At 40.6% G+C, this 25705-nt stretch overlaps 1 protein-coding gene across 1 annotated transcript in view; it reads right to left on the bottom strand.

Annotated features, from left to right (window-relative positions):
• The window catches only part of SMOC1 (SPARC related modular calcium binding 1), a gene marked incomplete at its 5' end in the record, with an annotated part of 125875 nt that overhangs the window by 58352 nt on the left and 41818 nt on the right, over positions 1-25705 (bottom strand). The window contains 3 exons of the mRNA XM_084207560.1: positions 5458-5505; positions 7950-8049; positions 18037-18149. Of these exons, the coding sequence (XP_084063686.1) occupies positions 5458-5505; positions 7950-8049; positions 18037-18149 (261 nt within the window). The remainder of the gene's footprint in view (positions 1-5457; positions 5506-7949; positions 8050-18036; positions 18150-25705) is intronic.

The raw sequence follows: 25705 nt of genomic DNA, 5'->3' as shown, positions 1-25705 counted from the left end.
GTCTGACTTTCCACTGAGCTACACTACACACCCAGCTCTATCCACAAGCATCAAATTGTTTGTGCACATTTTCAGCACATGTGTATATTTTACACATAAAAGATCTGAAAAACACACGGTTCCTAGCCCTGGTCTAGGAACATTACATGATGAAGTTAAACAGTTCAGAAAATGATACTTGGATGAAAACTGTCCATCTGGATTTCCAAATTAGTATATATTTTTTTATTTAAATAGACACACTAAACATAGGGGATCCAGATGAATAGTTTGGGTAGCTCTGGAGACTTGCTACCTGCTAATGTTATGCAAGAAATTAAACATAAGACGGTGTTCACCAACTAGAACCATCACTTGACTTCATACTGTCTCAGTAAACTTGTATTTACCCCATCTTACTGAGGGGGGCCACACATTATTCCTCTTTCTCTCCTCTATTCTCCACTAACTGCTAAAGACACCAAATCATTTTCTCAATGTTTATGAGGCTGGAGACACAGTTGAAGCTCAATTTGTGCAACAGCACAGCTATATTTCAATACATAGTTCTGAGTTAAATCCAGAAAGATCTGGAGAAGGTGAAGACCAAAGTCCCAGTCTGATATTTTAGTCACATTTTAATTTGATGGTTTTTGTCAAGGTATTATCTGTCTTCTGTGAGACATTCAAGCCCCTGTGGAAGCCATGTGCTCCTCTCCCAGCAAGCTGAGGGCAGATGAATTAGGGCCAGCTGCACCTGACTTCTTACCACCAGCAGGCAAAGCTTCCAGGTCTCCAGGTACAAGCAGCTCCATTTATTTTCATCAGCGCAAGCCTCCTTTGCTTGGGTTTGCCTGAGGAGAGTGTTCGCCCTTTACTGCTCAGCCTAATTACTGACTCACACTAATGGCTCATTACTGATTCAAATTGCTCAGTCTGTTGGCTGCATAACTGGGCCATTAGCATTTTCTAGAGGTAAGACTCTTGGAAAAAAGCACGAAAAAAGCCGCAGAATGGGCCAACTTGCCCACAATTGCAACCCAGGATTTTCCTGCCAACAAAGCCTGCCTTTAAACTAATTTCTGACAGTTAAACCCACAAAAAGGAACCCAATTCTACATGTTTAATTGGCAGGAATTTCAAGCTGCTCATCTTAGGTTTCTCAGCAGGAATTTCAAGTTGCTCATCTTAGGTTTCTCAAACTGTTTCAGTGTTTTCTTGTATGCTGCAAAACTCACTGAGCAAAAGCTTTTTGCAGCTCTATATGAGAGTCATGTCTACACATAAGATAGTAAGTGTACAACAAGCTCAGCCTGGGCTTTGCTTTCTGCAGGTCCATCAGAGCTTACATTTCACCAACAACTGTTCAGGCAATTGCAGATACTATTGTCAGCTTTTGCAATAGGGAAACAAGACAAGTCAAAACAGGCCTGGAACGTTTTGCACTGCTAAAGACTTTATAAAAGAAAAAGGGAGTTCATGACTCCCTTTTTCTTCTGTAGACTCAAGACTCTTCATGACTGACACTGAAAGATACTCCAGCCCAAATTTACCCTACAGTTGCATCATCTTTAAATCCCAGATTACTGGGGTCCATCCTTTCCCACTTCCTTCATTCAGTTGGTTTAAAAATTATATCATAAAGTGTCCAGAACTGTAAACTACCAGTAATGAACCAGTAACCCCACTTCAATATATTTCCTCTTCACTCACTTTTAATTCACTGTTTCCAGTTTTAAGAAGGAAGACCAGGTGAATTTACAGAGACAAGCAGTTACATGGCTGTTTTTTACATCCTTCTGATTCCTAACCAGACTACTTTTAAAACCTTCTTGCGACTGTAAAAGACACTACTCCTGACTGCAATATGCTAAATCTGAGCTAAAACACCAACACTTCCCAGATAAAGAAAATAAAACTTTATTTTGTTCTATGTTTACTTCTTTTGTCTCAAAGTATGGCACAATGTCCCTGTGGCTGGAAAGGAATGCTCTGCATTCTTTAGGCAGGGAAGAAATCCAGTAAGGTTGGCTCCAAGGATGCCTTTCACTGCTTCTTAAAACATTAACAACGTCCTAGTGGGAGAGACTGCGGAGATCCAGACCTCCAGAGTACAGCATGCATTTTCCTAGTGTCTCAGCACCGTCAAACTAAGCAGCACACCGTCAAACTAAGCAGCAACTGGAGCAAATTAATGCAAGAAGCTCCTTATGAGAAAGGACTGTACAAAGAGCAAAATAAATCTGCAGGTTCTGGATATCCTAATCTCACAGAAGAGCAATTACATTTCTTGGGAACTTTTTCTTCACTTGTGGGAAAAATTCAGCACAAAAAGGACATTGGTAAGTGCCTGAGCTGCAAAGTCACAAAGCAAGCATGTCCTGGAGGGCCTGGGTTTCCATTCCACCTCATGTAAACACACCTCATCTCCCCAGGCCCAGGTCTGCTCTGCCTTCCTGCCACTGAACACTTCTTAGACACAGAGCAAATCAATATGGCCTATTTTAAAGTTTTAGGTTTGGTGCCAGTTTAATTTGATTTAAATTACCTTATGGGGTAAATTGTATGAGTAACTGGCATTGCATCATACAACAATAGCAGCAATGTAAATATGGATAACCAGAGCACGGAATTTAGAAAGAAGTATCTCTTGCCAGTATGCTTGCTTGTTCTCTGCAGAAAGCTCCACAGAACCACTTTCTGGAGATACAGGCCAAGCCACATAAATATGAAGCCATTTTGTTTTCTTCTCATCAGTAATGAGAGAGCCTGTGAGTGGAATCATGTGTTACCTTGTATCTTCTGGTACTCCAACATACCTACTGAGCCCCAGAAATTAGGGCTCAACGGGAAGGAAAAGAGGGCAAAAGATCTGGAGAAAGAGTTATTACCAATAACCAGCCTTTTTCTCCTTCCAACATTAATTTGCTTCTTCTAAAGGAGAGCTAATATGCTAGTAAAGTCTTCATTTATTACCCAGCAGCATAACCCATCCACACTGTTTCTAAGGCAGAGCAGCCTCCACCCTTTTGCCCTGAAGACTTGAAAGGCACAAAGTTTATTAGCTCATATTTTACATTCCTGTATGAATGAGAAAAAACAAATCATTTTGAAAGTCTTAGCTATTCTTTGTCTTCCTCAGAGTACCTATTCTGTGCCAGATATGCTCTTTGACTGCAAGACCCTCACTCAGGGATGGAAAGAGGGAGGAGTCTGCTGTGCAATGGGAAAATTCCAAATGCTCCCAAATCAGATGGCAGTTGCCCAAAGAGATATCAGAAGTTTTGAGGCTGTGCCTCTACAACAGAAGAGTCCTAGTTCCTGCTAGACCTCTCTTCATCCTATCCTTTTTGTCACCTTGCAAAGGGCAATCTTTGCAACAAGTGTCTGAACACTCAGCTAGAACAAATGGTTATGTGCATGCTGGCTTGCCATCAGTATTCAGAGAAGCCAGATCTGCAGCAACCACTGAAGCAACCATTGCTTCAAGAAAGCCAGGCTGTTCTTGATTCCAGCTTCCTTCCAACAGGCCCTGATACTGGAATTTTGAAACAAGGTAACTTAAGGCAAGAAAAAAAAAACCTGATAAGAAGGACTAATTCATTTTTAGATTAGTCATTTTCACCACAAGATGAAAAAGTAATTCTATGTCCATCAAATTTTAAACCAAATTATTACAGCTTCTAAAAGCCCTCTTGATTTTAAAAGACCCATTAAATAGCTGTTCATAAGTATTTTTCTAACATGATGGAATAGGGCCAGACTTGCTTATGTGTGGGTTTCTAGCAGATATGAACAGATTCAGAACTTCAGGAGACAGAAAGTTTACATGACTGCTTGAAGCATTCTGGCCCAAAGGGAAATATTTCCCCTTTGACAGCTACTGCACAGGACGTTTCTGCAGCCACATGACCAAGCATATCGTCCTTGAAACAGGATGCCAAAGGCAGCACCGAAGAGAATCAATTTATATTACAAATTTTAAATTAGTTCATACAATTTACAGTATTCTTTTTACATGTTCCAACCTCTGAGTTAATAAAGGGAGTGTGGAAGAAAAAACAAGTTCAAATGTTTTCCCCTTTTGCTCCTGTTTCTCATGAAATCCAACATCAGCTGCTTTCAATTCTAGAACAGACCAGGACTACCCAGGTAAAAAGCCTACAAATAACTCCAAAATAATGCAGATTTCAAGAGCTATTTCATTTGCTTGTACTTCAGGCTAGACTGGCAATGATTGCATTAGCAGAATTATAACCATGTGTTCAGGTGCCAATTACACATTAATGCATAATTACAGGTTTAAAGAGACATATCCTTACCTAAAATAAGAAACAGGCTTCAACATTCAGTCTCAACTAAGTCATTTTCCTAGCATAATTCTTCTCCTTACCTTAAGCTATTATATATAAGCAATAAGCTGCAGAGCAGATATCCTCAAAATCCATCTCTCCCTGAACAGAGCAATCGAATCCCCATTAAGTGCTTTCAGGACCTGATTGACATTCCCAGCATGGAAGATGTCCCTCAAAGTATTGGCATCAAAGTCAGTGTTTTCCCTCATTCTGAAGTGTCAGGAATAACTGTTTTAGAGAGTTAGCACTAAAAATCCTGCTTTGCTTATCAAAACGGGAACTTCTCCCAGGAAAGAGCCATTCATTCTCACCAGCAGAAGTGAGGATGCATTCAGCACAGTTTTCCTGGAGTATGGAGACAAACTCAAAAGTTGACTCTCCACTGGGGCTCAAGGGGAAAAAGGCTGAAAATTAGGGTGTGGAAAAGGACTAAAGACATATTTGAGTGCTCCTCAATCTATACTTCAATGGAAAAGCCTCCCAAAACCATTTCAGTGAATGCAAACCAGAGGACACAGGGATGAGCTATGAATGCCCACAGGAGAAGAACAACAACCCATCTAATGCCTTGCTCAGGAAGGGCAAGGACTGAAGACAGGAGTGCAAAGAAGAAGAATCAATGCCTGTGAGGTTTCCAAGCACTGCCAAGGTTTAACCCAGCATTGCTCCAGCTGGCCAGAGGGTTTTATGCACTGTTAAAAAACCCCAACATTCAATGCATACAAAGCCACAACCATGACATTGGCACTCCTGTTTCCCAGAATACAGATCATACTGACAGTCTTCCTAATCTCTAAGGATTTTACTGAGAAATTTACTGAGAAATGCTCAGTATGTTACTTCAAGGTGAACAAGAAGAGGTTATTCTGGACCATCTACTCCTTTGGGAAGTTCAGCTTTCTTGTACTTCAACTCAGCTGAGAAGCACAGAGCAGAGAACACCCTTTTCTACTCCACAGGGAGCAGAACAGTCATCTTATACCTCCTCCCGAAGGGGAGCTCTAGTGGCACATCCACCCCTGCATCCTGGAGCTGGTTAGGAAGCCATGTTCTGAGCTATCTTAAGGGACTTGGCTGGGCAGCTGCAGTTACAAAAGTTGGTGAAGCACAGGACTCCACTCACCTTTCCTTCCCGAATTACCCTGGCTTGATGGTTTATCAGTTACAGAACCTAGAGGGGAGAAAGAAAAAGAGGACAAGACATCCATTTAGATGCTGCACAATCACACAGAGCATATGATGTCACAATAATACAGTCAATATCTCAACCCATAAAGCATCTATTTTGTCAACAGCTCCATTTAAGACTCAGAGAGCCTGTGGCTTTAACCAAATTGAAAGTATAGGGAAGTTTTATGCAGTAAGACATTAAATTGGGATAAGGGTAAACAAGAAATCTTTAGTAGCTGGATCTAGTGATTTGAAAGACCTCAACAGAGCATCGTGCTAGCAAGAAACCTGGAATAAATCCAAGGGCAAGAAGGAAAGATCAGTAAGAGTCACTTCTTTCATTTGCAAATGTCAGGAAGAACAAATCAAAAGCAGATGGGGAGAGTGTGCAGGGAATGCAAGCACAGTATTCCAGAGGAATGGGATTAAGTGGGACAATTTGCAGAAAATGGATTTCAACCAACCCCTGAACATCCCCAGCTGTTTGAAATGGGACATTGAATAAGATCCAGCATGTACTTGAGCAGAACACATCTCGGATTGTTGCCTATAACTTGGATCTTACATAGTATGTATGATTCTATGATTGGTTCTGCACTCTGCTTTAGTGCTTCATCACAGTTTTCTACTAAACCTTGAACAGGTAATAAAAGCTTTTCAAATAAATCCATTACCAATGTGTATAAAAATCTGTGACAAGTGTTTTTTGGTTTTTTTAATAGCTTTATTCACAGGAAACTGATTATTCTATGCACCATCACTGAACAGTTCCAATGATTACTGAACATTCAGGAAACATGGATCAAAAGTCAGCTTTAAAGAAGGTAGCTCTGACAGCCCCAAGAATCTGATCAAGACAAACTGAAGATAAACTATTGCCTGGACACTTTCACTCGCAGATCAGTTCATCACAGATCTACTGCTGAATTACAAATAGTAAGCACAAACTCCGTATTAGTCATCATATGTCTAACATCTGTGTGCTACAGCACAACATGACTTTACTTTTCTGCAACCTGATTTCATAAACAGCACAAGACTAACAGAATAGATCAGTAAAAGTCTAAAATATGCCCTACCAAAATGATATACTGGAAATGGTGTCATAAAGTCATATTCTAAAGGTTTAAGCCAAATTATTATTGCAGGATTGCACCTTAGAATAAAATAGGATATTAACTTTTTTTCTTTCCACATGCCTGTGAAAAACCAAACATCTCCTCAAGGTACATTGAGTCACTGGTTCACAGACAGCTCTCCCTCTCAACTCAAACCCTTATGCAAGTCACTTATTACCACAAGTAATAAAGGCAAGTTTGCTTATTACCACAGAACATCCTACAGCCAAGAGGACACCGTATAAGGTGAGAAAAAAAATCAAAGTCCCAAAGGTTTGACTGCTGTCAGGCTCCTACCTAAAGGGCACACACTGCAAGGTGTGAGAGGAGAACTATACTAAAAGCCCCTGAGGTACAGATTGCAGAGCATAAAGCCGTGTGGCACCGCTGAACATGTTAGAAACACTCCTATGCTTACTGCCTTTTCCTTCTTTAATTTTTTGGGGGGAGACAGCGAAGTGAGAAGGGCAGCACAATTCCAGTGTTGCCCTTCAATTCTCCCCAAAGTACAGAACAATCCTGCCTGTACTCACTGTAGTGTTGTCACAGCAGGACTGTTCACAACAGCTCACAAAAGTAGACCACTATTGATCAGGGCCATATGAAAATCTGGAGCCCAATCTCATTCTGCTTGAGCCATGAACTACCATATCCAATGGTGTGGAGAAGAAAGAAAAACATTACTCTTTTTTAAAGAAACTTGTGAATTTGGTCTCAATAAACTGCTGGGCAACAAAGTAATGTCAGGCTGAGTGCCCAGAAACACATCACTTAATAAACATGAGTAACAGCCTGGGTCTGGACCTCCCTCTTGTGAGTTGCGGCAAATGCCCAGTGTTGTCCACCCCACGACACAAACACAGGAATCCTAAACTAAGCAACGTGGTCAGAAGACCCAAATTCATTATAATAGCAGGACCCCAGAAACTGACAGTTTTGCACAGAACCACCTTCATTAATTAATTGAAATCACTCTGTACAAAAAATTACTCCATGTTCCACAAATACAGCCCAAGAACCATTTCATTGCAATATAGCTCATGGAAAAAAGTTATCCCATCTGTTCAGCAAATCTTTGGTGTTGGTGTACACAGCAACACTGACTTTTGCCTTGGCTGCCACAGATTGTCACTTTAGTGGTTTTTCTTACTGAGCCTTGCACAAGTGTCTGTATCTTAATTGCAGGGTGGACATGCAGAGTCCAAAGTGCAGCATTAAGCGGGGTAAACTGGCCAAGTCACCTGAAAGATTGGGCTCTCAGAAGGATGCATTCACCCCAACCCTCTGGTTATCAAGTTAGTATTTGCTGAATCCACTCTCACAGTACCTGAACATACAGGAGTTTTGTTCTGTACAGAAGAGCCGCTAATAGGCTTGCCATCAGGTGTCACACACCAGCAGTATCCAGTGTAGGTATGGCACTGCACCTGTTTAATAAAACAAAGAGCAGGCATTTCATTTCTCACTCTATAACCAACCACTTTATTATCATTCAGCATCTTATTGGAAGTCCCAACCCAGAGGTATCACAAACACATGCTTCAGAGCAAAGAGGTCTTACAGAAGACTACCTTTGATATCATTATCTTTTCTTCCCTCACTATCCCCCCACCCAAAGAAAGGTGATTTCTCCTACTCCAACTCCTGTAGCTGAAATTCAGGAAGCAAAAGAAGTTACAAGTAATCATCTGAGAACACTTTAGTTGGGAGATGCAGCAGTTGTGTCTCAGCTCATTCCACCCTCTGCTGCATCCTATTTACTCTTTACTATTAAAAACTCATCCCGCTGCATCCCAGCTGGGTTACGGAAAGGCCACCCTATCCCAAATTCCATAGCCACTGCTTGAGAGCAGCATCTGCAGGCATTTCAGAAACATTTTGTTCAGTAATGGCTGGAAAAGCTCAATACTGACTTGGTTAACAAACCTTCTTCAGATAAATTTAGGCTCTATTGTGTTATTATGTCAAACTACACAGCAAGATAAAGATCCAACATGCCTGCTCCTCATATATTGACATGGCCTTAAGAACATTTGATGAAGGTTCTAGTGAGTCAAACACAGTATAAAATCAATCACAGTATAAAGTCAATCATCTTGATTAACTTTAAAGTTCTATTTCTGAACTGAACATCTAGAGCTGCCCAGCTCTTCAGCACAGAAAGACACCAGATTTGCGAATTCAGATACAGAGCATCTCAAATAAGAATAGGTAAGTTCTGATCTAGCAGACTGATCTTAGTAACATCTATGGAGATATTAATTCAGCACCACTAAAATTTCATTCAGCCTAACAAATCTAATGACAGCCTTTGCCTCAGCCTCAAGAGTAGCCAGCAACTGATGAAATTCAGGATGCCTCTGACATCTTTGAGATAAAAGTAAACTACCATTGTACAGGCATCTGTGTAAACACTAACAGGTCCCAAAATTCTTTCTAACAAGCATACTTTCACCTGGAGTTACATGTGCACATCAGTACCTTGAAATGGTATAGAAGTACATCCTGTTACTAAACTAGAGATGGCTCCTTCAATACATTTCTGAACAAAAGCCATTAAATGAGACCATTTCAGAAGCTGCCTTTTTATTTTCCTTGTAAAATGAATTCTGTCCATTCTCTCCTTTTCCAAACAAGTTCATTGAAACCAATTTCCAATTCCAGTCCTCTTCACAGAGAAGAGTGATGGGGTGTTTGTGCTGGTCCCCTCATTAGGGATCCTTCAGAGAAAAACCAGTCATTCCACCTCGCTGACAGCTGGCTTCAATGCCCTAAGGTAGCCAAGTTTGTTCAGAGACTTAATGACAGTTTTTTTAAAAGGCTTTGAATATCACATAAAACATGATCTAAGAGCAATTATAACACAGTACGTCGTGTTTATCTTGGGTTTTACTTGTTTATCTTGGGTTTTACTAAAGTGCAAATCAATCATTTTGCCTCAAGCATTTACTTTTAGTAGCCAAAATCAACAGTCATCTCATGTACCCATGTTACTGCAGTCACTGTCACTGCTATTTGCAGATTCATTTTTCTTCTCTCAATATATCACAATATTGATTGCAAATTACTCAAAAGTACTATGACTATAATAAGCAATAATCAAGTTAGAAAATATTTGTTATTGCTCAATGTAATCAACTGAACGCTCAAAACAAATGTGATGGGTCTGCTTGGATTTGTGTTTAGAGTTTATCATCTTTGCTGATCACACACAAAAAAGACTGCATTCCCAACAGCACAAGAAGCTGCATTAATTGTAAAAATCCTACCAAGGGATAGAACTAAATGCCAGTATAGGGGCTCGAATTTGTAGGGCAAGACCATTCCATGTTATGCTATATAAAAAAAGCCAGTGTACCCAGCATTTTAAAAACTCAGGTATTAAGTCACTTGATAGTCCTTTAGCCAAACCTTCCGAAAAATAACAAAGTACATGGCAGAGGAGTCCAAAAAAAATGTACTGACACAAATTCAGGAGAGATGCATTAACTAAGAGTACCTTATGTAACTCACCTCAGTGGAGAACTATGAATTACATACACTCATTTATGGAAGCCAAGCACATTACATCCATAAAAAAGCAAAGTAATTTAGTAAATAACTAGGCTAAGAGATGCTAGTCTTCCTTGGACTGGTATCCCATGACCTTTTCTTCCCCCATGTTGCCATTAAAAAAAGAAATTGCCATCAAAAAAAAAAAAAAAAAAAAAGAAAAAAAAATCTGAGACTGACAGCACTCAGCACTTTCACAACAACCACAACCATATGTTTTACTGCAGTACCAAGTGACTTCCCTTCTACAGATAACAGCTGCAATTAAAGCTCAGCCATTATCCTAAAGGCCAGACAGCTAGCCATGAAGAATGGGCACTGCAGAAATCTCCAGAATCAGTGCAGTTGTTTTTCCTGAATGTCTTCACACTGAGACACGCTACCTTTCACCATGATAACTGACTGGGTCTCAGTACAGTTTAGGGTCACAACAACAGCGTCCTACAGCCTACAGTTTGCACCTTACAGGCTGGGAGGGAAAGTAAACTCTCCATCACTTACATAGGACTGGTATGACACTGAAAAAAGTATAAAGGCAACAGCTGATCCAGTACCCTTTCTAAGCACTGTGCGTAAACAAACATAAAATGTCAACAATTTCAGTGCACCTCTGGAAATGAATATCCAAAATATGGGAGTTTACTTTAAAATTTTCCACTGACCTTACATTTGAGTTTTTATTTCTAAATAAAATTTCAATTGTCAACGCAAAATTCAACCTCATTCTCATCTTACTCCCAAAGTAGTGAGATTTTTAAACACTTACCATCAGGAAAGTAAGTATGCAAGCCTGATAGATGTTTACTAGACAGATCTAATCTTCAGTTATTTAGTTCATTTTGACTCTATCAAAATACATGTTAGAAAAAGCGTGTTTGACTTTTCTGGCTCTCAGTCTTCTAAAGCTAAGCACTGAGGCAGAGGAAATATAATCTTATATGCTAAAATACAATCTTATATACTTAATAGACTTGATTGTTAACCAAGCTGCAGCTACAGAACAACTGTTACTGCTGGAAAGGTACATGACAGAATTTGGTATCTCAGATTAACACATAACAGCAGTATTGTAAGCTACATAATAGGAAATCAGATAAATAAAACCTTTAAATCATTTGAGGTCTTCAGCAGATTCCCCACTAACATCTACATTAAAAAAAAAAAAAAAATCCAATTGCATTTTAAAGCTCCGCAAGCAGCCAAATCCCTGATCATGCAGAAGGACACTGTTCCTATTTTTCATGGAAAGATAGGTCATCTCACCTGTGTCTCAACTGAAGGATGAAAAGCATGAGGGACAAACCCAAGAAAAATTGCTCCATATCACCAGTCCCCAAATGAAAAGTTTAGCAGCAGTTTCTCTATTCCACCCTGCCACTACAATGTGTGAAATCAAACAGCAGCCAATATACAGGCCATATGATTAAACACCTGCTCTCATAAAATTCCTTACAATATGTAAACATTAAAAGAGTAGTCACTGGGCAATAACTCTGCCTCTTAAGTTCCTCAGGAGGAAAAGAAGCCATTCTTTGGGTTCCTTCAGTATCTCACTGCCAGAACTTGATTCCCAAGTATAGCTTCTGAAGTAAAGCTGCCAGACAAGCAAGGAGCATCCTTTGTAACTAACAAATGAGGATCAAGGGGGTGTTGCTCAGATAGAAACTGGAAGTGAGAGAGAAAGTGTGTATACACATAGGATGAAGAGAACAGAGGTAAAGCAGGAATTCTGTGATGGCTGAAACCAGTTTCCACAGAGTTACAGGAAGAGGTAGTTTGCTGTAAGAGGCTTGAAGGAACCTTGGACAAGCATTGAGCTGACAACAGGAACGCTCAGACTAGCCTCTCACTGCTGTTCAGATGAAATGTTTAGCAATCCATTCCTATCCCATCACAAATCAAACAAACATTTCCACAGTGGAGGGCAGAGATGAGAAGGGAAGAACATTCATTCTCTATTGAAAGCTATACTTCTATGAGAAAAGAAAAAACATACCCAGTTTTTGAATGGCACTGCAGAGGCTAAGGGCAGGCAGCAAAGCTACTGACTGCATTCACAGCACTAGGCAAGGCTCCAAATGCTGGTTGCATCCAGGTGCTCCTTGTAAACACTATAAAAACAGCTAAATAAATAGCTCCAAGCCAGCAGGTCATCTAGTCTGACCAAGGGAACAGAAGCCAGTGTGACACAGCAATTCTTTAATCAAGTCTTTCCTTTGTTCAAGCCTCTGAGACTCAGCTAGAAAGTCATCTGAACCCACATTAGTGGCACACAACCACACACTGTCCTGATGGCTATTTATCTTAACTCTGCATGGTGATCCTCTGTTCTGGCATACAAGTCTTGCTGTAATACTTAGACTCTGCATCTTGTAATACTTTTTGCTACATTAAGAGTCAGCTGATTATTGTCAGAAGCCCGCCTTAACTTTATAGGCAATTTTAGGGGAGCTATGAATTAGTCTGCATCTTGTGTTTAAGCCTCTTTGGGACTGCAGCCCCTTAAACAATTCTTGTCACTTTTTCTGTTCTCCACATATATTTAATTCTTCACAAATGGTGTTGTGCAAATGTTCCCACCAGGGCTTTATGCAGCACCCACCTCCCTCAAGTCTATGCACCACTCAAGAAATGCTTCCTCCATGGGAATTTCACTGTTTATATAACCAGGGAAAGAAATTATCTGAAGCAAAAGATTCTTTATTGTGATCAAGGGCATTCCCATCACACACACTGGCACATATGTTATTTTTAGTTCAGGAAAAGGGCCCTCAAGAGAGGCTATCTGCTTCTGACACAGAATGTGACACTTTGAAGCTAAGAATGACCTTACATTGTCACTTCCCCTAAGTATGTCCACTCTCGCTTTAAGAACCTGTTCCTTTGCTATCTCGACTGGTACTTCTTTGAAGAAACACCAAAAATAACCAAAGTTCTTACCTCCTTACCCACTCATGGTTTATCTTTAGCACAACATACAAATGAGAAACACAATGAAAGCCACAGGAAGAAAGCAAGTGTTAAAGTAGCAAACCTGCAGAGCAGTACTCACAGAAAGCTACAGCTACCTCTTTTATACAAGGGATATCTTTTAATAAAAAAAAAGTCAGAACTACCTACCATTTTAAAACCAGATGCTTTTAAAAGATTTTTTTTTTAATCTAGCAGGATACACTGTGTTCTTCTGAAATGAGAGGTGAATTCTTTGACAGCTTAGTATTGCTGGAATCTGAGCACCGAAAAATGGAATAACAGACAGAATCCGGGGAATGAAGGACATGTCTACACAGTACCTTGCTGCATTAAGAAGAGAGTTTGAAAATCTGCCCCAGCATTATGCTACACTAGCCAATACAGAGGAGCAAACTTGGATCATGAAGTCACACTGAAGGCTGAAAGGGTTCCCCACATCTTTAGAAAGGGCTATTTGGGGAACCTGGGAGAAAACAAACCTTTTATGAACATTACCACAGTGTGGAGTGAAACTACTGGTATGGATCATAATATATATCTCTCTCTCCAAGCAGACTTATATTAAAAGATGTGGTAATGCTCTGGAAACTATCTGATAATGCAGAACTGCTCTGATAGTCAGCCCTGTCATAAAATCACAGGCTTGACTGATGCACTCACTTTAACAGAAATCTCAGTGCTACATCATAACTGCACCAGGAGCCAGATTTTAAGAATCCTAAACTCAAAGAAACTTTCCAAGGAGATTTGCCTTTTTCCTCACAAGCTTTATGCAGACTTGTGAGGAAAAGAAATCACATCTAGACAGTGGAAGGTGGCAGCAAACAGCAAGACATACCACAAAGTCTCACAAAACTACACCCCCAAGGCAGGATTAACATTATTCATGTTCATATTAATCTCTCTGAAACAGATCCCATTTAAAATCTCAGCAACCTTTCCTGAAAAACTGCTTGGGGAAAAACTATGAAGAATGCAAGTCTCCCTCAGCCCATGGCAACAAGCCCAATGGCACTAGGCAGCAAAAGAAAGTCAGATTACCCACTAGTGCCTGTTGTTTATGAAGAACAGATCACAGCAGGTTAAGTGCAGCATGGAAAAGGAATGACATTTACGGAAAATACAGCATACCAGCAAAAAGGCAAAAGTCTTGGGAACACAAACAGGTTTTAGTCATGGTTAATTCTGCACAAGAGTAAGTGACCTCAGTTTTCTACAATTAATCAAATTACTCGTATCTAACAAACATTCTTATGTTGTGAATAACTCAAATTTTATCTGCCTGCTTATATTACTGTGGGCTAAGTGTAGAGAAATTTTGTTATAGGAAGCAATATTCCCCACACAGACTGAAATATAAAGACATAACAATTCCAGGGGAATTAATCAGATCTGCTTCCCCATTTCCAATCATCCCATCATGCCTACAAGTGGCATCACTTCTTCATCCTGCAAATGCATGTCACATTTGTAGATGCCTAAGTAGCACTAAAAGGGGATTTGATAAGATCTTTGCAATACATACAATAAGGGAAGCAGCACACATGTTGCATAGAAACGGTTATGACAGTCAGTGAATTGACAAGTGCCAGCTCTTCTTGATGCGGTACACAAACCCCATTATACCTAGTCATGCACAAGAAAACTGGAAAACTGATCAGCTGAGCAACGGAATCGGTGGCAACACTGATTTCTGTCTAAATTTCACAGGTGATGAAAACCAGATAGATCACACAAGTGTTTTAAGACATGCATAATGTCTCTCTACAAAGAGTTTAAATGCAAGCCAAACTAAGGTCTTTGCCTTTAGGCCCTTCTCCCTCTCACTCTTGTTGCCACATCTAACTATGGTAGATCGAGCCCTGCAGGGCAGCAGGAGGAAGTAAGGTGAGCACGGTCTTTCTCCCCGAAGTCGCTGCCCACGTGGCACATGCTTCCACATGCAGAGCAGCAGAGGAGCTGCGTTCTCATCACCCCCCTGCAGCCTGCAGTGCCTCCAGCCCCAAATCCAGTACTGAACTGCCTACAGCTCCAGCAGCTGGAAAGGGCAAACTTCAGCTGCTTTCAGAGGAACAGCCCCGCTTTCAGTGTTTACCCAGAGTGACTGCAGGTTAGTTTTAATCAAGATAATTATGATGAACTACAAAAGCAAAGTTCAATCTAGTAAAGGCCAAGCAGGTTCTCTGAACATAGTTACTACTACCTAATTCTCCCACATCTGTACTGCTCTTCTTTCTCAGTCCTACAAAAATTTCAAGAATTTCCAACAATTACTTAATTAGTTATATTAAAATTCAGACTCTTGAAGTCTGATGGCAAGGACAACGATGTGGGCCTGAATACCTACTGTGTTCAGTAGGCTCAGCAAGATGACCTGAAAGCAAGTCATCTACAACTTGAATGAGTGCTGTAACAATTCAGACATTTGATATTCTAAATATATGCATACATCTTTGATCAGAATTTTTCTTCTACATAAAACTCCCTTTCAATAACAGTTACACAGAAAGGGGGAAGTTGTTGAAAAACTCTCCCTAGCCAACTTTAAATACCCTGAAATATGTGCATCTGCTTAGATTCTTCTTGGAATGGGGATTCCATGTTGAAGAACACAGTGGTTATTCTTCCTAGAAACTTCATTGAGAGATGATGTTCTGTTGTAGACTTTCCATCTGAGATTTTAGAGTCTAGATGGAGCAACACTCAGATATTGAACCAGAATAAACTAACAACAGTCTAGAGCTGACTTCAGTAAGGCCTCAGGGACTTCCCAAGAACACAGACTCCCTGTAGAGCAGAACCCAGGAGCTTCAATTCTCTGCACAAGAGATGCAGTATCAAAAATACCTTCACCAGATGAGATCTATTCATGAGTTGCTGGAAGCAAAATTGTTTAGACTGTTCACCAAAATTCTAGTCTTTATACATCTTTTTTAAAATCAAAATTTAATTTGTTTTGACCAGAAGCTAAAGGAAATATCTGTCTTAAAAGCAGGTTGAAACTAGTTAGCTTTCTTGGACATTATTTTTCACTTGAATCTTATGCAGGGACAATTACCTTAAATGCTGCAATATAACTGATGAAGCTGGTTCATGAGTTTTGTGGAATGCAGGGTATTTTTATGAACCAAGGAATTATATGAATTTCAGTTAATTCCAGATACAAAGAGATCAGAGGCTTCCTTCATCATGCCAGGTAAAACAAAAGCACTTTAGTGTTCACAGATAGAATTGAATGGAGGAAGAATGTGAAATATCACTTGGCTGCCAACTGACACCACACAATTTTTGTAAGCAGTTCCATGCTGACCCTCAACTGGCAACCAACACTGGCTAAGGAATGTGCCAAGGAAAAGTCCAGCAACTTCTCCACAATCCAAACACGGTACCAACCTTCAAAATAAACCTGTCTGAAACAAAGCTTTATCAACTATACTATCAGTCCAGCCTTATCTTTTATAAGGATAAAAATTTCACCTACTTTCCTCTCCAAGAGGTTGATGGACAGGCAATAGACATTTCAAAGTTTGCTTTCTTTACCCCATTTACTTGAACTATGAAGTTTAACATGGAACACTTTGTTCCCTGTTGGCCCACTGTGCAAGCTTTTATAAACATTAGCCTCCAGTGCCAACAGAATCTGAGAAGCTCTCAAAATCAAATTTCAACAATTGAAAGTGCACTTGAACTTCAAGAAACTGCAGCCATCTTCTCTTATCCCAACTTTACCATGATGGTCCACATAGTACAGAAACAGAATGCTGCTCTAAAGAAGCATGCAGAGTTTGCAGGATGAATACAACTTTTTCCACATCATCATCAAAAAACAAAAGCAAAACAAAAACACTCCCACACACCAGATAATGGGAGGGTAAGGCTGAGGAGGGGAATAAAATTTTTGGTGGGTTATCACAAAAAAAAAATCTTTCCTCTCCTATTCCCCCAGGCATCACAAAATGTTTGAACCAAATCCAATGTTCTCTGCTGTTCTCATCTTTTTAAGCCATTATTGATTCTGTTTTGGACTTTCTTTTACCTTCAGAAGACATTGCAAAAAACCAATGTATCCTAAAATTTCTCCAAGAAAGAAGGTATCTAGAGCAGTATGAGATGTATGGAAGGTTAGGCAAAAAACATTCTGTGATTTACCTAAACCCACAAAGTAGAGATCACAGGGTTGCAGGCTTTTGGCTTTTTAGATGCATGCAAAACGGAGCAGACAGCATGAAACTGTGTCAGGAAACTGTGCACCGGCTATTTTTAACAGCCAGTTCAGTCAGCACTAGGACACTGCTCAATATGCTAGGGGTAACAGAACCAGGTATGGCTCTTCAATTCTACCCTGCTCTGGCAAACTTCAGCAACTGAACAGCGAGGAATCAAAAACCCAAACAAAGCAGTCTCATCTCCTCTCTGCCAGTCCTCCAAATCACTACAGGACATATAGTACGAGAAGTAACCAGCAGAAGGAACAGGCTGAACAGGCTGCTTTTTTTCCTGGGATAAATGAAGCAGAGGTAAGAGCAGCATCAGCTGCATCCACCCTGCTCTGTGTGTGTAAGCCGCAGCTCTCTTTACAGCCCCTCTTCATGGAAAAATTGACCTCCCCTGCAACTGTTTTTCTTTCTATGCAATGCTGAAAATTAATGAGATTTTTTTCTGTACTACACTGGAGCTGGATGCTATTGCATATGTGTATGTCTTTTAAGGTATTGTAACAGAATCAAAACTTACAATTGGTTAACAAAGTTCCCAGCCTTCAAATTTTTACCCAAGTAACTGGGTCAGAGTGTGTACCCACTCTGCTACCATCACCTGACTCACCCCTTAACACTGAATCTCCCAGAGACACCCGAAGCCTGGCTGAATGAAGCAAATAGAAATTTTACCTGCATGAAAGATCCATCCTCATTGCATTCTGGGATGAAGACTGCTTCCTGAGGCTTCTTTGCCTGTTCCAGGGCTTGAGCTCTCTCTAATCGACACTTGCTTTGGCCAGCATCTACAAAGAGAAAAGCAAAACTCACTTACATTGCAATTTGGCCTCTCCAAAAGCTACCAGATGACTCACACAGCTGCAAGGGAAAACCCCCAAAACAAATAAATATAAAGCATGAAAGAGCATTACCTGCACATTCACAAGGTAGATATGGAGTTACCACTCATAATTCTAAAGACAAATATGAAGTCAGACAATGAAATTACAAGCCAGTTAATTAAGAGCTGCCTAATTTCCTAGTCAGTGGTTTTTATGGTCATCTAAGGATCCTGGAAGCTTCTTTGAACCAGCACTGGTGCACACTGTCCACACAATGAAAGGCCATTAACAGCCTGCAACTGGATGGCTGAGTATCACCAAATAATTCAGGCCAAGCAGTGAGCAATGTGGAAAAGAAGTTATAACCCCCTCTTCTCTGAGTAACTCTCCCAGGAAGCTACTAAAATAGCCAGCCATCCATATGAACTTCCCCTTCTGTGTGGTTCAGATGAGGCAGATACACTATTTTCTGTGCTTTCCTGAAACTCAGCTTTACCTCTAGTCCTAGTGCTTACAGCCTGGTGTGCATTACAACTTTCTCGTATCAGGTACTCACTTTGGAGACAAGTAAAAAAATTGCTCTGCAAGCAGAGTTTGAAGGGGTTAAGATCTCAGTTCTTACTTCAGATGATGGCAAAGTGTAGCATGACCTTAACCACTTCTAGGTCAAGCTCATGGTTACAGAGTACACCCAGATAAGTCTAACTCTAATGACTGATGAGTAAAAAGAGGGAAGTTCTTCCCTGCAGAGATCCAGATTGACTCAGTGTTTACATTTTAAAACATCAGGTCTAACAATACTGCTGTTCAGTCTAGAAAGAGAAGGAAAACAGTGAACATCTGTTTCCATGGCCCTCTGACACCAGAACTTGCACCTTCTTTCTTCTCCCATGAATCCACTGACTGAAGATTTTCAGTGCAGAAACTTCAAAATCTTTTAGCAGCACCATACAGAGTGAACAAGTTTCAATCCTCATTGTACCAGGTATGGAAATCATATTGATTAACAAAAAATTCCACTGGATCCCTGAAGATCACATTCTGTTTCATCAATCACGTGAACTTTGGCAACAGAATCACTAATCCAGCATTAAAATAGAAAGTCAGTCTGGGTTCTTAGAGCAACTGAGTTCACATTGTGTGGTAACAGAACTAACTTCCATCCAGGCATCTCTAGACACAGAAATCAATGACAATGCTGTAAATAGTTTTGATAAAGACAGACCACAGCTTTCAGGCTAAGTACTTTATTTATACATCTGATGACTTGAGAGATTAAGTTTTTGTCAACACAGCTTCATTTTAAACACATCACATTGCCTCCCAAGAAGGATTTCACAAGTCTTCTGAAATTATGAAAATCAAACTGTTCTCTCTGGAAAAAGAATGATTCATAGCAATAGTATACAGTAAAGATGCCAGCTGCTTAGGCCCTGCATTAGAAAGCAATAGCACCTGTACCAATTCTGCCACCACTGAGTGACTACAAGCTGGTCACCTCACCCTCATATGACCTTATGTCCTTTCTGATCCTATGTCACTTATCTTTAGACTAATTTGTTGGGTGTTTGCAAAATACCAAAGCACATGGAACTTTGATCTCAGGTGGGCCCATTATGCACCTGTATAAAGAGTGAAATTGTTACAGAATAAAAAAGACTTGAATAAAATTTACACTGTATTTTTTTTTCTAGTTATCCATCAGCTTTGACATGGAATTTCCTTTTTGCCTGCTTGCCAATGTGACCAGATGATCAGACCTTGTTTGCACATGTCCAGTGGAGGATAGTCCTGCCAACTGATTGTTCCAAACATGTGCTCACTCTCAGCTGAAAAGGAAGAACTTGCAATGCTTTTAACTGGAACACCTATTACCTGCAGATCTCCTATTTAAGCTTAAGAATTTAATCTTGCTTGGCATGGCAGAGGACATTACAAAACCAGACGGTGTGCCTGCACTTTGTTTCATATCTGCCTGACTGAAAACACTAAAACACTTTCAACTTCTGCTTCACAGGAGACAACTAAGTTGCAAAAAAAAAAAAAAAAAAAAAATCAGCATAGTCTATGGAGATGCGCACTTGCAAGGAAAAAAACAGGTGTGAATTTCTTACATGACAATCAAACCACAAGTTCCCAAATGAAAGTGTTTTTTAGTCTCTATATATGAAGATACAAGACTGCAGACAGGCATTTCTGGTTCCTCTCCTGAACATAAAACAGAAGCATAAAGCACTTCCATATAGCATCTGCTTTAGTGCTGGCACACTCACAACTATACAACTGAAACTGAATGCATCAGCACTGAGCTGGTAGAAACAAACATTTTGTGATATACCCCGCAGTACAAATACATTAGAAGTCGAGGCAGAAGGAAGCTAACTCATTTCTTTGTCCAGTTTATCTAATGAACAAAGAAACACGCACAAGATCAAGCCCTTACTTTCAGAAGGTAACATAAACACATTGCTGCTAAGGCTACCATGTCTCTCCTGGCAATTTTAACAGGCCTTTATAGATTGAACGCTCTACTCCCACCCAGCAGAGCACACTTCAGAGCACACCACCACTACACCACAGTATTGAAGAGCTCATTGTTGTTGCAGCACCTTCTGCACTTCAATCGTAAGCTCAAGCAGTGACTCTTCCCAAATTGCTGCTGACGTACAGAGAGGACAGAGTTTTTCTCCTTTTCATGAACACTCAGGACTGATTACTTCTCCCATCCTCCCTCACTGATTTCCAAAGGGCATGCCTGTCCTTTTACAGCCTTGATTTGGAACACCTTTATGCCACGCTGGGTGGAGAGGTGCGTGCATACTGCTATCTTTTTTGTCAGTCTTCCACAGATCAGTTCCAGTAAAAACAGTGCCTTTAAGATCAACATTTACCAGTTTGTTTTTAAAAGGACTGTCAATCCTTCTCTTCCTCGCTCCACAGGCGGGTATTTTTATAATGTTTGCATCAACATGTGATTTCAGTGGGATGACTTCACCTTGCTATTTTTGCTTTGTTAATTAGAAAATGTAAAGTATTACATAAGTGCCAAGTGTTTAAAAAGTAACTGTCAAATAGCTCACCCCAAATAAGATGCATTACAAATTTTACTAAAGCTTGATCTTATGAGTGCAGGTTCATATACCCTATTCTGCATTTTGACTGCTTACCCAAGTGTTTCAGCACTTTCTTGCCTGTTTTTAGAAATGTTATCTGGAATATCAAACACCATGTTTATAAACCAGAATGGCATTAATGCATTCCAGTTTCATGGTTCAAGCAGACTAAATTGGACACTTTTCCCTCCATTACATTAGGTGAAAAACCAAAACAGCATAACTGCTTTTGAAAGCAGACCTGCTGAATCTTATTTTAAATATCTTCAAACTTGGGACAGATTCACTGTACCTCAGAAAGCTGCCTTTTAAAGAAAATTAATTCTCAAGCTGGCAGCTGGCAACCAGGAGATTGTTAACTACAAGAGATATTTTTGACATCCCTGGCCTAATCAGCACAATACAGGTGCACATAATTTGGATTTTGCAATAATATTGGCTAGTTACCATGGCTGATCTTATCCATGAATAGTTTATTCAAACAAGACCACCGTGTCCCTCATAATATGCACACTGCACTCCTGAACCGGCTCCAAGAATTCCAGCATCCTCTCTTCAACAGGCAGAGACAGTATTGACACCATACAACATCATGGTACAAAGACTCAAGCTCTCCTAACAATACAAAGTAAAACATATCTCCAGGAGTCACATAACACTAGCAGCAAATCAATACAATGCAACCACTAAAATCTATTAAAGCTACTTAATTTTATTTCTCCTATGTTTGTATCCAAAGTTCAAATAGCAAAAATTGATCCAAGATGATTTTTAACTATTTTCAGTTCTATTCGGTAACTGTCTCATATAGCCCAGGTCTCCACCAGACATGAAGCAGTTCAGCTAGACTAAATTCAGCAGGTTCTTACTCATCTACTCAATTATCTGTGTATTGGCATCAAACAGGCAAAAATGGATCTCAGCAAACTACAAAAACATGCCTGTCTATTGTACAGAATATCAATCATTAGTCACTCTCCTCACTGTTTTCCACTTCAATTGGGTGAAGTCCTACACCTGGAATCTCAAACTTGTTCACCCACAGAGAATGGTTCAGGTTGGTAGGGACCACTGGAGGTCATCTTGTCCAAACTTCCCTTGGAAGTCTGGGTGCCTTGGAGCACACTACTCAGGAAGTAGAGACAGCTACAGATTCCTCTAGGGGAACAGACTGTGTAACCTCTTTGGACAGCTGTTCCAGTGTTCAGTTACCTTCACAGTAAAAATGTTCTTTCTCATTTCAGGTGGAACTACCTGTGTTCCAGTGTCTACCCACTGACTCTTGCCCTATTGCTTGGCACAACCAGAACACCTGGATCCATCCTGTGACACCCTCCTTTCGAGATACTTATATACACTGATTAGGTCCCCTCTCAGCCATATCTTCTCCAGGATAAACAGGCCCAGACCCCCCAGTGTTTCCTCACAAGTGAGGTGCTTCAGTCCCCTCATTATCACTGTCACCCTCTGCTGGATCCTCTCCAGAATCTCCACGTCTCTCTGGGACTGAGGAGCTCAGAACTGGACGCAGCACTCTAGATGTGGCCTCACCAGGGCTGAGCAGAGGGGCAGGATCACCTCCCTTGACCTGCTGGCCATGCTCTTCCTAATGCACCCCAGGATCCCATTGGCCTTCGTGGCCACAAGGACAAACTGCTGGCTCATGGACAGTTTGTTGTTCACCAGGACCCCCAGGTCCTTCTCTACAGAGCTCCTTTCCAGCAAGTCTGCGCCCAGCCTGTACTGGTGCAGGAAGTCATTCCTTCCCAGGTGCAGGACCCCATACTCTCTTGAATTTCAATATGGTTCCACTCTCCTCATCCCTTCAGCCCTCAGATCTCTCTGAAAAGTTACACAGCCCTCCCAGCTTTGAATCATCAACAAAATTGTTTAAGAGGCATCTGGCCCTTCATCCAAGTCACTGATGAACAAATTAAATGATAACAGACCCAGTATTGAACCTTAAGGGACACCACTAGTGACAGGCCTCTAACCACACCTGTGCCACTGATCCCAATTCCCTGAGACCTGGCATTCACACATCTGTCAAACCACTTCACTGTCCACATTTCCAGTCTGCACTCCTTGAGCTTTCCTTTGAGGATATCATGGGAGAGGGTGTCAAAAGCCTCCCTGAAGTCCAGGTGGACAACACCCACTATTCTTCCCCCTCATCTATCCAGCCAGCTGACCCACCGTAGAAGGCAATCTGGTTGATTAAGCATGACTTCCCCATCCACACTGACTATTCCTGTCACCTTCTTGTCTTCCTTTCACATCAATGCACTCAGTCCCTTTTTCAATATCCACATTGCATTTTTACTCCAGAGTTCCCTAATTTATTCAGAACATGCCTAAATTTGCAAAGTGATTGAAAGAGACATTTTAGATTTTACTAACTGCTGCCAAAGAAGGACACTCTTATTCACAATCAAGGGAGATTAAAGCAAATTTGAAGACAAAACACATGGATCTAGTGAGCAAAGTGGTTTCAAAACATCATCTCCTGTCCAACGAAAATAGTAGGTAGAGAAGATTATCTTCAAATAACCAACCAGTCAGAAGAACTGCCTTTTTAGCACATTAGCCAAAAACTGCGTTCATTCACTGGGTCCCAAGAGAAAGGCTGAAGGTCCTGTTACAACCTCCACCAGTAACTTAGATAGGTTAACTCTGCACAGTGACTTGTGATAAGAACAAATTCTGTACCTGCAGACTAATTAATAAATCTAAAGAGAACTTTTAGAACACTCCCACATAGTAATTAAATAAGCCAAAGAAGCTCCTAGAAATCAACCAGTTAACACAGAATTTAAATGTATTCTAAGCCACAGATACATACCAGTAAAACAATCACTGCGTAAATGACTCTTGGCAAGCTGTCAAGATTAACAAGTATTTGTCCTCCACCCCCACAAAGTTTTGAGGTATAACTCTTACTTAACATCAGATATTATGACACCTCCTGAGAAAAGATCCAGGTAGCATTGCTTGGCTGTGTATTTTAGACACAGCTATAGCATCTGGAACTATTCTCTAGAATCTCATCAGGGAGGCTCCATTTGTCAGGGATGCCATAATTTGATCATTTTAAGCTACTCCTGACTTTTAACCCTTTGTGATGTGTGAGGGTTTGGAGGGAGTTCAGATAATTTAGCACTGAAGGAATTTCATTGCAAAGCACGTGAGGAAGCTAGCAACAAACGAGAGCTGAATAAGGGTTATAGCTCCCAAAGGGCTGGCAAGATTTCATCTTTAAAGGTCCTTAGATTCTTGAGAGAGAACAGAGCATTAACTTGAATCAAAAAGGTTCTGTTCTCACTATGGAAACCATTCTGTTTTCCTTGGCACAAGCACAGTTCAAGCCATCAGCATATACACTGGAAGCCTATGATAATCTGGGCTGCAGAACTATGCCTTGCTGTCCACAGGATACTTTCTCTTCTACTTATTTTAGTCGCCTGCTGTTTTTCCCCTTGCAGAGAGTGAAGTGCAAGTTAAAACGTCTCATTCCATAAGGATAAGCCTTTGGGTGCAGTATCTATCACAGCTGTATGTGACTGAGCTCGATGGCCCATGGGATCCCTTACAGTTCCATGGGAGCTCTCCTGAGAGCATGTGTCATGCAGGAGGAGTGAAGCCTGCTCAGGGTATACCCAATGTCCTGCTGCAGTACAAGGTGCTCGAACACTGTAGGAAATACCTTCCTTTTTTGCAAGTACACAATACAGACCAAGCCAACAGCCTGTAGCTCAGCACAGCTGTCTCACAACTGCCTGAATTTGCCAACAACTGTGATCTTTATGCACTAGAGGTCATGCTCCTAAGGCAGCTAGAAAAACAAAATACCTTACAAGAGCTGCACATATGGAAATTACCAGCTAGGTTAAATTTGCATGTGATAGTTGAAAGAATATTCCTACTTCACAGGGATTGGCAGGAGCATCAGTGGGTTAAAAGCAAGACTTGCAGTTTACAAACATTCCCAGGCTGTTAGGTACTGTATAGTACCACAGGCTAAGAGGAAAAAGGAAAGAAAAATGCAAGTTAGCTTCAAATAAACATTACAGTTGCATCAGAGTGCAAAAAGAAAGTATACTTTACCTGTGCCCAAGACAAAAAAAAAGTCTCAGTTACTTCTTTGGGACTCTGAAATCACAATATGCAGTAGGCCATGTAGTTTGGGAAGCAAATTTTGTCTACTTCTACAGACAGACAGTTTAGTATATGGATGTACTGCATATCAGATCTCATGTTTTAAGCAACTGAACAGTGCCAGTTTATATGCCAATATCAGCTATAGAGCTGCTTATCTAAGACACTCTGCTCAAGGAATGAAAGCAAAAACAGGACTCTCACCATACTGCTTCTTATTGTGATACTCAAAAATGCATCACTTGCAAGAAC

This window comes from Fringilla coelebs (assembly GCF_963513975.1).
Source record: "Fringilla coelebs genome assembly, chromosome: 6".
NCBI classification, from domain to species: Eukaryota; Metazoa; Chordata; class Aves; order Passeriformes; family Fringillidae; genus Fringilla; species Fringilla coelebs.
Note: the sequence above shows the minus strand (reverse complement) of the source record. Positions and strands in the feature narration are given on the sequence as shown.